Below are 15,048 nucleotides of genomic sequence, written 5' to 3' on the forward strand. Positions count from 1 at the left end.
CTTTAAGGTTTTTCCTCATAAGGTTTAATAATGGAGCTTTCAGCAGCCCCATAAGTGCACTTGGGGGGTGCTGGGGTGGCCCAGAGCGAGTGGTGCTGTAGTGCACATAGGGTGCCAACCACCCCCATGGGTTTCTAACCCATGGCGTACAGGGTTCTGTTGTTTCTGAGGTATTCTGAGTGTGGATTCTATGATAGCAAATGAGATTTTCAATGAGACACCTTGAATCCACTCTAATTTGCTATCATAGAATCCACACTCAGAATACCTCAGAAACAACAGAACCCTGTACGCCATGGGTTAGAAACCCATGGGGGTGGTTGGCACCCTATTTGCACTACACCACCACTCACTCTGGGCCACCCCAGCACCCCCCAAGTGCACTTATGGGGCTGCTGAAAGCTCCATTATATTATAACTTATGAGGAAAAACCTTAAAGAGGCGTAAACTTCAACAATTCACCAAAAATCAGCCCTCTGCACAAATCCTTTGAAAAAATTCAGGTAGCTTCCTTGCCCCTACCCGGCACTACCACCAACCCCACACCGCTCTAGGCCACCCCTTTCCCCCCGACATGAAGCGATACACCCTCCATTATACCTAATGGGGGAAAACCTTAAAAACGCGTAAACTTCAGAAATTCACCAAAAATCAGCCCTCTGTCCAATCACTCTGCAATTGGGGTGGAAGCCTCCACCCATTAGGCACTACCACCCCACCCCACTCTTTTGGCCCAGATCCCACGTTATGCCCCGAACTGCCCCAAAGACACTAAAACTTCAAAAATTCACCAAAAATCAGCCCTTTGCCCAATCCCCCTTCAATTTGGGTGGTAGCCTCCACCCATTGGGCACTACCACCCCACCCCACTATTTTGCCCCTGGGACCCGTTTTTTAATCCGAATCGATTCGGATTAATTCGGATCCAAATTGAATCAGGGGTGATTCGGATGGACTATATTCGGATACGAAACAGAACAGGGGTGTTTTGGTTCGGATCCGAATCGAAACACCGAAAATCCGAATTGCAAACTCCTAACTTACACCTATTTTGTTTTTGTTTTTGTTTTTTAAAAACCCACTGAGGTAATCTCAGCTATATTTAGTCTACTTACTGCCTATTCACAAACAAGTAACACACAAATGTATGCACACGAAACAGGCAGAAATGCACATGTGCACACAAGCACACATACACACGCAATGTAAATACAGAGACACACACAAATGCACAAACACAGAAGCAACACACAAATGCAAAAACACAGATGCAACACATACGACACGCACATGACACAAACACACAAATACATGAATACATGCATGCAACATAGCTGCAGAAACATGCAAACACAGATGCACGAAAGCATAGCGGTCAAATGCATACACACAGACACAACACACAAACACACAGCTACAACACACGAATGCACAAGCACAGACACAAAACACAGATGCAGACATGATGCACAGGTGCACATGCAGCTGTGTGGCCACGCAGGTGCAGCGCATATGTGGAAATGTACACAAGTGCACACATGCAGTAACAAACACAAATGCTGATGTAACAAACCCACATGATGCCACACAAAAACGTAGTCGTAATGCACATGTGTGATACAAACACAAACATGCATTCAGGCAACTCAAACATGCATGCAACATAAATGCAGAAGCACAAACACAACATGAACAAACACATCATGAACACAGGCACACTGCACACATGCATAAATGCAGATATGCACAGATACAAAGCGCATACACAGACACAACACAGAAACAGGTGCATCAGCCTCCTCCCCCCCCCCCCGCAATACATGCCACATACAAATGCAGGAATGGAGAGACACACACTTGTACAACACACACACTCACATGAGGATACAAACACTCATACACATATACACACAACACAAACAAATGCATAAAAACACTCAGAGGTATAGAAACATGCACACATAAGAACAAGCACATCCACACAAACACACTACACAGAAACACAAACAATTGGCTATGTAACACAAGCACACACACACACAAACACATGGAAATATATGGATATATTATACAAGTGTGCAACACAAGGACACACACAGAGAAACAAAAGCATTTCTACCGACAAGCACAGGGACACAGAAATGCAAACACACGTAAAGAATCACAAACAAATTTCCTTTTCACTAACCATGGAAATTTGATGGTCTAAAAACCTGCCGGTTTAAGACCAGAGTTAAAGCTATCTCAATCTGGCTCAAGCTCCAAAAAGCTAGGAAACTGGAAACTAAAGCTGATGCCTTAACAGACGGGCCACGTAATCAGTAATGATGTGCAATGTCACAAATTGTGCTCGCTTACAACTTGCCTTCCCACACTTTTACTTGGTCTTTGAGGCACAAATCAAGATTTGGAGAATGGAGTGCTTGGCACCAGCAAAGATATTGTCCTGTTCATATACTGTCTTATTAAGCATCTGTGTTGCTAGAGGAGATTTCCTGTGAGTTGATCTGTTTGTTGTTTACATCCTTAGCTTGCAGGACAGATTGAACAATTAGGAGGGGGCCTTCTTCTAGCACCCTTTCTCATCCTTTTCCTGCCTCAGCTGAAAGGAGGTTTTATGGTGCACTCCAGTAAAGGTGGGATGACAGCACCATCCCAAGCTTATCCAAAACTCAGGGAGAAAGAGGATCATCTGATAATTTATCATTGGCTTGCCTCTCTTCACAAACTATGTCATTGGGGCATCCCTATGTGTTCATACAGCTGTTGCAAATTTGATTCAAATCAGTTAGGCGGTTCATAAGTTAGCCCACTTGCGCCTCAAATGTTTACGTGTCTGCCATCTTGAATTGGGGTGGATGACATCATCACAAACTACGCCATTGAGATGACACTATGTGTCCCTAAAACCGATTTGGTTTGTATTGGTCCAAGCGTTGTGAAGTTGATAGTGGGGACACACAGAGAGACACACGGAATGCTGGGTGATCTCCTAAGCCTACTGGAAAACAGGCTAAAAACAGCATCTTCTGTTGCTAGGTTTTACAAGTTGACTTCCCTGGTCTATATCCCTGTCTTATCCCTATCCATATATAAAAGCCCTAGCAACTCATATTCAGCTCCTATTAACTTCCATGAAACCTATTAGTTCCTCTTGCTATTATGGTACCACAATCCTACATAAAGAATGAAAGTATACAAAATGAAAGCAAATAATAATAGCATTTCTTGTCTGTACTGTAAAATTAACAGTGGAGACAATTTTAAAAAGTGGTTTAAATCCTTACATGTGGTTATAATACAGTTAATTCTGTGTGCAATTTTCTTCCAATTTCTGATGGTTTCAAGTGGGAAAAATTGCCAGTCTGTGATGCAATTTCTAGTCCCTCTTTCTACATCGGCTCTGAATGCCAATGTGCTTGTTCATGTTTGAGAAAAGGAAATCTGCTGAAGTATGCAAACTTTTGGGATACACAGACCACTTCATCACATGGCATGGAAAGCTGTACAGGGAACAGATTATTATGAGTTGTAAACATTCTCTAGATAAGATGAGTATTTATTATAAGTTTATTTAGTATGAGTGGAAGCATTGTATCAAATAACTGTTCCCCTTTCCAGAACTGTTCCCTTTGTCATCGTCTGTATTTATCCACCTAATAAAAGTTTGTTTTTATTCATTCTTTTCCTTACATAGTATTTGTGGAATTCAGCATCTGGAGCGAGCAGGAAACAAGTTGACTCTCTTTGACTCCCTTTATTTCTGCATAGTGACATTTTCCACTGTGGGCTTTGGGGATGTTACTCCTAAGATCTGGCCTTCAAAACTGCTGGTTGTCATTATGATCTGTGTTGCTCTTGTGGTATTACCAATACAGGTAACAAATATTATTTTCTCACTATAAAAAGAATTAGAATGATGGGCTTACTTTTAAAATGTTTCTAATACTCATTTTATACAATATTTTCACAATAACCATATCTTATTTCTTCATTGGTATACTATTTTTTATGTTTCCCCTGTTTCAAGCTCGGAGCAGAACGACCTTGTTTAGGTCAAAATGTTTTGATGTTTCAAGTGCCATTTTGCTAACTAAGCCAAAGAGGCACCTTCTTAAAGGTCTGATTCTCTTTATTTAGCAGAGGGGAGAACAACTGGCCCTATCCATCCCCAGCATAGCATCTCTCCAGTAGATGTTGCTGCTGTCTATCTTATGTTTCTCTTTTAGATTGTGAGCCCTTTTGGGGACAGGGAGCCAGTTTATTTATTTATTTATGTCTATGTAAACCACTTTGGGAACTTTTGTTGGAAAAGGGTATATAAATATTCATCATATTCGAATAGACATTAAAATGATTATTAAATCCATTTTCCAATTCTGTGTGAGAAAGGTGGGCTTTTGGCTTTCTGCAGTTAAACTAAATCCTATGCATTACTTTTGGAATAAATTGGGAATTGTTGCTTAGGTGTATTTAATTCATATGTTTCTATTCAGAATTTACATTCTGTATTCATAGAGTATTTTTAAGTAACTATAGCAATCAAAGAGTTCAGTGTGCCACAAGAAAGCATGTCTGTGGGGTTTTTTTTTTGTTTTTTTTTTTTGCTGATTTCCCCTCTGTTCAGTTTGAGCCCCTTCCCACATGTACACAACTGTCTCCTGACACAGCTGCCCTCTTTCATTTCTATCCATGTGCAAAGTGATTCACTGAATTCAGAAAGAGACTAGTTCTTTCCTTTCACACCATCTTTCCCAACAGTTTTTCCTTCCCAGCATTCCCTTTGGGGATAGTGTTTGGGGAAGAGCCAGAGCCAGGTTAGAATGGGGGGCAGGGGAGCGGCAATTTTCTTCAAGGCCTCTTATTCCAGACTAGACTCACAGAGAAGACAGATGATCTGAAAAGTACTTCTTGCCTATCCTCTCTAACAGGAACTTCAGCTGATATAATCTTTGCCTTGTGTGACCAGTCTGTAGAATTCCCTCCCTCATGGCATCCACATCCTTTTAATCAATGTGGCACAAGGAAATGGTGGGCACCTTATAAGCCCCAGTAACTACCCCAAAGTGTTTAAAATGGCAATAATCCAAACCAGGAGAGTAGTCAGTACAGTGCTTCTGTCTGAGTTCCTTCTACTTACACTGATTTCTGCACTCCCAGTAGTGACCTTGGCAGGGACAGGAAGGGTTATCATCTCCCAGCCACCTTCCTAAAGGGACAGGCTAATCTGCCTCTCTGCCACATTCTTTTCCAGGCTACAGTTAATCACAGCAGTGTAGAGAGGCTGGGTTGCCCCCCACGCCCACATTCAAGGCACTCGCCATCAGGGAGTTGCTAAAAAACCAAGCATGGTTCCTGAAGGAATGCCTCTGCTTTGAGGGCCTTCTCTGTGCAGTGGGCCACCTTGGCCTGCTTTTTATGCCCAGCAGCTGGCAACAAATTTCAGCTGCACTGGCCTCCCCATTCCCTACTCAGGTCTTGCCTCAAAAAGGCAGGCAGCTGCTGTACAGACATCCCAGTGTAAATTGTAAAAAGGGAAGCAGGCAGTAATGTGAAATACAGGGAGACTGGCCTATAAACGTTCAAAGAAGGGGGCAAAGTGACAGAGCAAAGGCTGGAGGAGCGGTTCCTCTATTGCAAATAATCGTGTCTAATTTAAGGTAAATAAAGCTAACAATGGTCTGAAATGCTCTTTTGGTGTATGTGAATGGAATACCTGCCAGTTCTGAAGTTTGTAAACCCTTCAGTATTCAAGTAGATAAGGAGAAGTAGAAGGTTTGGAAGATGAGCAGTTGGAAACACACACACCACACACACACACACACACACACACACACACAGACTCTTATAATTCCCACTTCACGTATTGGAAATGGCAACTGTTAATGACTTGTCTGCTATTGCCAAATGAAGGATTTGAACCCAGGTCTGTGTCTAAGGCTGCAGTCCTATGCATACCTGCCCAGAGTAAGGCCCATGGGACACATTGGGAATGACTTTTGAAAATAAACTTGCATAGGATTGCATTGTAAACCTGTCAACTAGTTCTTGGTGAACAGACATTCTGAATATAAAATGAGGATGTTACGTTTAATTGCACTGAGGCTACTCATTTATTTAAAAGATATTGAAACTACTAATAGTAATTTATCTTAGGCCACTGGAAGTGCATATCCTCTTGCCCTGTGACCCTTTTCAAGTAATATTCTTCTTTGACTATTATGACTTCATGTCTAAATTTTCAGAGTAACAAAGGATTTTGCTCATAATCATAATTTATTTTATTATTTTGTATTTTACATTTATATCCCACTCTTCCTCTGAGTAGCTCAAAGCTGTGTACATGCTTATTTTTATCCTCACAACAACCCTGTGGGGTAGGTGAGGCTGAGAGATATGACTGGCCCAGAGTCACCCAGTGAGTTTCATGGTTGAATGGGGATTCGTACTCAGGTCTTCCCAGTCCTAGTCCAACACTCTAATCCCACTACACAATGTGAAGGCAAGCCCTAAAATGTCAGCTCCTTGCTGGGTCCTGAAAGAGGGATTGTCCTTCTTACAAACTTAGGCCAAATGACTAAAGTTCTCAGTCCAAATTTTTCGCAAGCGGGATGGAGATAATTATTATTATCTACCTAATACAAATGGTGTGGAAATAAGCCTGCTAATGATTGTATGAAAGGCTGAAGCCAGAACAATAAAGGGATTTTATGGGTTGAAATAATTAATTTCAGCGAACTCAAAAATAGTAGAATGTTATTTTTAGGAAGATAATATCTGCTCATATTGTGCAAAAGAATTATATTGTAAAATTATAGCTCTAATCACTAACATTAACTAGATTTGGGGGAGGGGGTTGACATTTAATTCTGTACCTATACAGCTACCTGGGCTGCTGCTGCTCCTCCCCCTTCTTCATCATTATCATCTATATGTATAAAAGCCATGGTGTTTCTGTCCAATAAAGCATAATCTGTGCATGAAAGTGATCAAGATAATCAAGGAGCAGTCCAAACAATCCAAGTTCCAGAACCGTTAGATGAAGGAGTGGGACTCTGCAGCTAGGCATAGGTTTGATTTTAGTATCTGGGGTCATTATTTTATTTATTTATTTATCAGATTTGTACACCGCCCCAAACTTTTGTCTCTGGGTGGTTAACAATAGCATAAAACAAGTTTAAAACATATACAAACAATTTAAAACAATAAACCAGAGATTAAAACCTAAAATATGTTAGGAAGCTGAGAAAGCTTGGGCGAAAAGATGGGTTTTCCGGTGTTTTTTGAAAATTGCCAGAGATGGGGAGGATCGTATCTCAGCAGGGAGCGCATTCCACAATCTTGGGGCATCAACCAAGAAGGCCCGTCTCTCTGTAGCCACCAAACGAGTTGGCAGTAACTGGAGACGGACCTCCGCAGATGGCCTCAATGGGCGGTGGGGCTCATAATGAAGAAGATGCTCTCTTAGATACTCAGGTCCTAAGCCGTTTACGGCTTTATAAGTTATAACTAGCACTTCATATTTCATCCGGAAACCTATTGGCAGCCAGTGTAGCTCCATCAGTAAAGGAGTAACATGGTCTCTCTGAGATGGGCAGGATAGCTTTAGTCCCCAATAAATGGTTCCATATCAGTAAATGGTTTCCACTGACTCTTAATGGAGAAAAGTGAACTGCTACAGGGGCGGGGGGGGGGGGGGCCTGAAACAGCAAGTATAAAATTTTCCTGGAAGGATTCCTTTCCTGACAGAAGGAATCCAATAGGGGGTACAGTATGAGGTCATTCACACAATCAAAAACTGTGTTCTACCTGGGTTTGGGAACTGTGTGTACTCCCAATTTTTGATTGTGTGGAAGCAAGTTTAGAGGAAAACCTGAGTAGAAGTGATTGTGTGGAAGCAAGGTAACCTTGCTTCCACACAATCACTTCTACCCAGGTTTTCCTCTAACCTTGCTTCCACACAATCAAAAATTGGGAGTACACACAATTCCCAAACCCAGGTAGAACAGAGTTTTCCATTGTGTGAATGACCTCTATGTGTTTGTGCATAAAGCACACAAAGATACATTGTTTTCTCCAGAGGTTCTTTCAGCTAATAAGCATGTACACCATCTATCACGATCATAGGCATTTTGCTCCTTATGGTGATTCCTAACCTGTGTAACTGGTGTTAAAATAAATGGCCTAAAACCAGCAACACTTGGTTTGATAGCCTGTTAGGAAATCTAAATAAAAGACAGCTTTCAGTTCTTTGTGGTTAGCCTTTGGCTCATGCAGATGGTACCCTTGAACAAAGTCTAGTGGTCAAGCAGTAGTCCACATCTTGTACAATACAGCCTTCATATATTATTATATGCAGTTTTTCGACAAAAAGTTCTCAAAGTAGTTTGCATAGCAAGACGAATGAGAATGTGCTGCTGGTACTATTGATTTATTTAACGTATTTTCAGATTTACTGTATATTATTGGTTTTATTTTGATAATTGTGGTTTGTTTTTCAGTTCTATGCATGCTTTTTAGATTGTTTGATAACTGAGGAAGAAGTAATTTAATTACTTCAGTAAATAATCCTAGAATATTCTCAAAATTGTCAGTTAATAGTGACTGAAATCCAGACTAAACTTTCACCAATGTGCCAGGTTTTTATGTTGCACAAGGTGAGGCGGTGTGATTTTTGGCAATCTCACCTCTTCAGCGGTCTGTTCCTCTCGAAACTATCTCCCTAAACATCCCCCAGCCCTCAGGGCCTAGGGCACAGATTGCTGTAGGTGGATGATGAGATTGGCAAAAATTACCCCCCTCCCCTTGTACAATGGGAAAACCTGACACATTGGTGGAGGGTTAGTTGAATGTTGTCCAGTATAATTGTTCACTGATCAAGTAGCCACCTCACTGGATTTGTTGTGAGCATCTTCCCCTTTAAAAAAATGTATTACAGTATTCAACACTGAAGCATACGAGAAACCATAAAAATCTATATACGTTTGGTAGAATAGTTGCATTGATTTGCACGCACTTCATTTGTGCTCAAACCTGTTATGTATCATTCTTATCTTTCAATTTATTTCAGTTTGAACAGCTGGCTTATTTGTGGATGGAAAGACAAAAATCAGGTGGAAATTATAGCCGACACAGAGCTCAGACAGAAAAGCATGTGGTATTGTGCGTCAGTTCTCTCAAGATTGACCTCCTCATGGATTTCCTAAATGAGTTCTATGCTCATCCCCGGCTCCAGGTAAATTAAGCAGCCTCGAATATCAGTTCAGGCAGAAATATCTTGCACGCTGTCTTCCACAATGTTTTTAATCTCTGAATTTTAGTTCAGGCATGACTCAAATAAGATGTTCATCCGGGCCAGTTCATGAGTCTGACAGCCTTATCTATAAAGCATAGGTAAATCAGAAATTGAAAAGCATTCATGGGAAACTGAATTATTACAGATGTTTTAGACTGATGGAACACTCAGTGCACATACTAATGTTTCTGATGAGCAGAGAATTGTCTGTGGCAACATATAAAACCTGTTTTCTGCTTCAGAGCCACAGGTTGCTTTCCAAAAGCAGGTAACGCTTATATAAGCTTTGCTGGAAGAAGTGATTTAAATTTATCACAGCATGGTGTCAAGTTTGCACTTTGATACCTTGCTGGGCAGCCTTGGCGTTAGTGGAATTACAGCAGAACTAAATAGCATGAGGCCATTTTCCTTTTTCTTTAGAGAGCTAAAGTTAAGATAAGTTACCTCACAGGAATTATTTCCTTTTTTGCAAGACTACTCTCAGCTAGATATGAAACAGAACAGTGGTCTACTGGCAAAAATATAGCCCATCTAACATATATTCTCTCTCCTCTCTCATTCCTTCTCTCACACATTTTTACAGGACTACTATGTTGTTATCTTGTGTCCCGCTGAGATGGATGCTCAAGTTAGAAGAATATTACAGATTCCAATGTGGTCCCAAAGAGTTATCTATCTGCAAGGTTCAGCTCTGAAGGATCAGGACCTGCTGAGAGCTAAGTAGGTACAAAACTAACAATATTTATTTTCTTTTTCTTTGTCATTTGCGTTTCATGATTTTGATTTTCATATCTGGGAGGCAAACTGGAAGATGAGAGGTGTTTGAAAACCTATTATTATTATTATTATTATTATTATTAACATTTATATCCCGCTCTTCCTCCAAGGAGCCCAGAGCGGTGTACTACATACTTGAGTTTCTCTTTCACAACAACCCTGTGAAGTAGGTTAGGCTGAGAGAGAAGTGACTGGCCCAGAGTCACCCAGCAAGTATCATGGCTGAATGGGGATTTGAACTTGGGTCTCCCCAGTCCTAGTCCAACACTCTAACCACTACACCACGCTGGCTGGTGTAGTCATGGCGTAGTATAAAATGTCATTTGTACTATTTTACATTTAGTATTAGCAATCTGGTTTTCATTTTATTGGTACAAGATTTCTCTACCTTCTTGTCCTTTCCTACCTTTTAAATCTGAAAGTCTGTTGCTTGACTTTAAGTGGAATTGTTTTAGGAAGAAATACATAATTGTATTTCCTGCTGCTAACCCCTGCTAACTTGACAAAGAGGCACCTTTTAACGTGGTGATTCTGTTTATTTAGTAGGGGAAGAGTAACTGGCCCTCTCCACCCCCAGCACAGTACCTCCAGTGACTGTTGCTGGTGTCTATCTTGTGTTTCTTTTTAGATTGTGAGCCCTTTGGGGACAGGGATCCATCTTATTTAAGTATTATTTCTCTGTGTAAACCGCCCTGAGCCATTTTTGGAAGGGCGGTATAGAAATCAAATAAATAAATAAATAAATAAATAAATAAATAAATAAATATGCCCATTTTATATACTATGTAGCAGCAAATCCAGATTTGCCATTGAACAGTGAGCTGCAGATATTCTCCCCGTCGGCCTCCCACCCAGGTGATGGCCATAGCCAGGCCTGCTTAGCTTCACCAAGGTAGCTACCTCACATGGCTTCAGGCCAGGTCCCAGAAGCAGTTATACTTCATATCAGCTACTTTAAGATGCCAGTGAAGTAATAGGAAAACAAGTTAGGAGCCTACTTTCCACTACTTTTAACATTGTGACTCTTACCTAGGCCCGTCCTATATGCTGTGAATCTGGTTTGTATCCAACTGTCAGCACATGGATTACAAAGGGATATTGCATATGTTTTGAATGGCTGTTATGCTTGAAACGAGATGGTGGATAAGAAAAACAAACACACCTTGTTGGGGTACCCTAATCCCTCCCCCCGCCCATGTACTATAAGTTTGTATATAATTGTACATGCAAAAACTATCAGAAGTATGCGCGCATGCTTAAGAAATAAGAGTTCAAGTACTTCCAAGTTTTAGCTACAGCAAAATAACCTAGATGGTTTTCTGCACATTAGATGGTGATTCTATTCCTTAAGACATAATCATAGGTATTTAGCCTGCAATACCCTAAGCCAAGGAAATAGAGAAATGGACTTTTCTCATTACAAACCACAAATGCAAATTTGCCCTCTACAGGAGTATTTTTTTTTAAAACCATTTCTATGGGAAACAGCATGATGAGAGCTTAATAGACCATATTATAAGAAATATAGCCCAATAAACTGGGAAGTTGCTAAGCAGCACTGTGTGCATGTCTTTCTGTAAAGAGGACACAGTAAACGATCACCCAGTAAACCCTCCTTGTAAATGTAGCATTAGGTATGTTTTGGATACTAGTAACAAGAACACCACCAGAATATCATTTCTGATGTTCATTATCTCCATTTGCATGACTACGTGTAGCCTGTGTTGAAAAACGTTGTATAGTAGGCTTATGAAAATTAGTGACTATATAGTTCATTATTACAAGCTTTTGTTAAATGCAGCTGCATGGGAATTCTTTTTTTAAGCTATTCTTTTCTTCCTTTCTCTCCCCCCCCCGCCCAAGTAATTTTGGCTTTTCCTTTTTGATGGTCCCATAGAAAAGATTTGAAAAAGGATACAATGCATTGAATAAATGGAGAGGACCAGTAAAATTTAGAAAGGGGAAGGATAATAATAAGTTAGCTTTCATAAATGATACTGTGGATGTGCTTTGGATTCTAACAAGATAGAATACAATTCTGGCCATGTAGGGAAGGGAGCAACTAAGCAAGTAATGGCTATAGGGAGAATTATGGGGTAAACTACCAGTGGGCAGCTTTTACTTTTAAAACAATATTATTGTGTAGATTTACCCTAAGGCACTGATGTTATCCATTGGGGCAAGTTTTTAACCTGGGATCAAGTTTCTTTGCTTTGTTTTATGTTTTAAGTTTGTGTTTTTTTGCTTTTTGAAAATATTCTCTACATCTTATTTAATATGTTTTTCAAAACCTTCTGAGTGTTTCATGTTGTGCATACCTGTTGTATATCCTTGGATATGCATACAAATCAGTACATTTTAAACATCATTCTTCAAAACAGAATTTTTGAAAGACTGACTAATCAGCAAGACTGATACAGTTAAAGTCCCTCTGTGGAAAAAGGCATTAATCTGGGAGAGAGGAGACCTATTCAGATGTGGCTGAACCTTACATAGGGTAGATTTGATCTCTCTGCCTGTATAGTTTGCACACAGAGGCTGCATTCACACATAATGGGGAACTGGAGTTGTAGGGACCAGAGGTTTCCTACCATTAAATCTGAATGCATGCAACTCCAGTCCCATTCCTTCCACAACCTGAGATTTCACTCAGGAAACTCCAATTACAAACTCCCCCGGTTTGTAGTGAGTTTCACTGCTCAGAACTGGGGTTCCATTTGGCCTCCGTTACATCCGAATGCAGCATTGGAGGCTGCATTCCCCCAGACTGGCGTTGAGGGAGGAAGCTTCTTCCTTTCTCCTTGTGTGATTGACTCTGTGGGCTGTTCTTCAAGTAAGAAGGAAGCCTACACAGCCAGTTCCCCCTCCTCTCTGCAGTTTCGCTGACCACAGAGAGGATGCTCTCAATTTTGTCTGAATGCAGACCAGGTGGGGACGGAACCACAGTTACACACTGTGTGCGAATGTGGTCAGAGTCTCATCTGAAAAGGGCAGAGATGCATATAGTTACCTTGGAAAATGCACCTGGTTAATTTATTCTAACTTTATTTTTTAGTTTTCCATTTTGTTGTAGTATATTATATAGTAGATTTGGATATGCATTTATTATTATTACATTGCCTTGTGTATGTGCATGTTTGGGTTGTACTTAATATGATATGGATTACTTCTGTGGACTGTAAAACATGAAAATCATTCTTTTAAAAGGTAGACCAGGCCTACAGCTGACATTATATTCTGGTCTAAAGCAAATATTTTCATAGTGCTGTCATTGGAATGTTAAATGTATTTGTTAAAGTTTTCATATGATTCTAGGATGGATGATGCTGAGGCCTGTTTCATTTTAAGTAGCCGCTGTGAAGTGGACAGGACCGCAGCAGTAAGTTCTTTTTGTATATTTTTTTGTTTTATTAAAATGTTTATATACCACTTTTCAGCAAAACGTTCTCAAATAGAAAAAGAAATGAAAAATGTCTCACTATCCTATAAGGGTTCACAATCATTACAAATATCTGCTTGCTTCTTGTGGATGTCTTATCAGAAATAAGTGAGCTTGTTAAAGTGTGCATTTTTGTAGATGAACGGGATATATTAGCGTCTAAAAATCTAAATGAAGCTTGTAAGAAGCAAATATATATATGGGGCCAGTGCAAAAAAGCATTTAATGACCTTATCAAATCAATTTTACAAGCAAACCAAGGGCCAAACTATATATTGTGTTTAAAACCTAGTTCAGTCCTAGATCCGTGTATGTAAATAGCAGGATAGTGCATGGGGTGAGAGTATTTGTCGCATTCTTCTTTGTGGTCTCTGTGCATATCACACTGCAGGAGAAGCCCACTATTCATGGAGGTTCAGTTCTCTGCTACTACCGCAGTTAATGGAAGATAACAGAACCTTGGATACCGACTCATTGAGGCTATGGAACTCAAGGGGTTAAGTTCCTGGAGGGCAAAAAAGGCTTTAAAATGCAGAAAAACTATAATGTGCCATGCTCTCCAGGTGTCCAGCAATGCCTTCCAAAAGTCCCAAATCCCCCACCCCTGCTGTGAAAAACCACGGGGTGTCTTTTTGAGGGGTTTTGTTGGGTGGTTTTTTGGTTTTGTTTTGGTTTTTTTAGAAAAACAAACCACAAAATGGCTCTTCTCCACAAAATGGCAACTGGAGAGGTCATTTTCAGTCTCCCTGAACCCACGGATATACAGAATGTACCCTTTTGGGGCCATCCCGCCCCCTGACAAATGCCTAGGTCAGTTGTCAATTATCTGACCACGGAAATGCGAAACCATGGATGCTGGATCCACAAGTGGTAAGGTTCACCTGTATTAGGTTTTTACCTGCACAGAGCCGTGAATTAGAATGTCCTAGAGCATTAACTTGGCCTTTTAAGTGGGAATCCCACCCCCTTGTTGCTCTCTTGATAAAGCACACTCCACCCCACCTCCTAGAACTAATAGCACCTAGGCAGGTGGCTTTTTGTCAAGACCCAGGTATGGGTGGACAGTGTTTAAATTCCACAACCTCATGCACTGTGTGGTCACAGTTCTGATTGCCTCTGTGACTATCATTTCTCCTCCCCCACCCACCCCCAAGTTTAACATATTGTGTAGTTTGGTTTTCATGCAAATTGGATACTGTCTTTGTAAAGAGCAAATCCCCCCCCACACACACACACACATACACACACAAGAACTTTACAATCTGCTGTCTAGGATTTATCTGTTTAACACCCCTCAGGTACTGAACCAATCTTATCCAAGGATGTAATGGAATAATTCTGAAAGACTTGGAAGAAATTCATATAATTTGCTTTTGTCACTCTGAAGATTAATACAGTTTTTCTAGGCCAGTGTTTTTTAAACTTTTTACCTTCAGGAGTTGCTTTCAACACTGACTTCTGTGCTGAAAAAAAAAAGGTATATTTCAAAACCAAATGCTGCAGAGGATTTGAGGCACGTTCCAGGGCTCATGTTCC

At 40.5% G+C, this 15,048-nt stretch overlaps 1 protein-coding gene across 6 annotated transcripts in view; it reads left to right on the forward strand.

Annotated features, from left to right (window-relative positions):
* Window positions 1-15,048, forward strand: part of KCNT2 (potassium sodium-activated channel subfamily T member 2) — a 366,405-nt gene that overhangs the window by 219,746 nt on the left and 131,611 nt on the right. For all 6 annotated transcript variants that reach the window (XR_008307289.1, XM_053250672.1, XM_053250674.1 and 3 more), the window contains exons 11-14: window positions 3,699-3,879; window positions 9,072-9,236; window positions 9,880-10,016; window positions 13,389-13,452. Coding sequence is in view for 5 of the 6 variants with exons in the window: in XM_053250672.1 (XP_053106647.1) it covers window positions 3,699-3,879; window positions 9,072-9,236; window positions 9,880-10,016; window positions 13,389-13,452 (547 nt within the window). In the remaining variant the exon portion in view is untranslated. The remainder of the gene's footprint in view (window positions 1-3,698; window positions 3,880-9,071; window positions 9,237-9,879; window positions 10,017-13,388; window positions 13,453-15,048) is intronic.

Source organism: Hemicordylus capensis, chromosome 4 (genome assembly GCF_027244095.1).
Source record: "Hemicordylus capensis ecotype Gifberg chromosome 4, rHemCap1.1.pri, whole genome shotgun sequence".
In the NCBI taxonomy this organism is placed as follows: Eukaryota; Metazoa; Chordata; class Lepidosauria; order Squamata; family Cordylidae; genus Hemicordylus; species Hemicordylus capensis.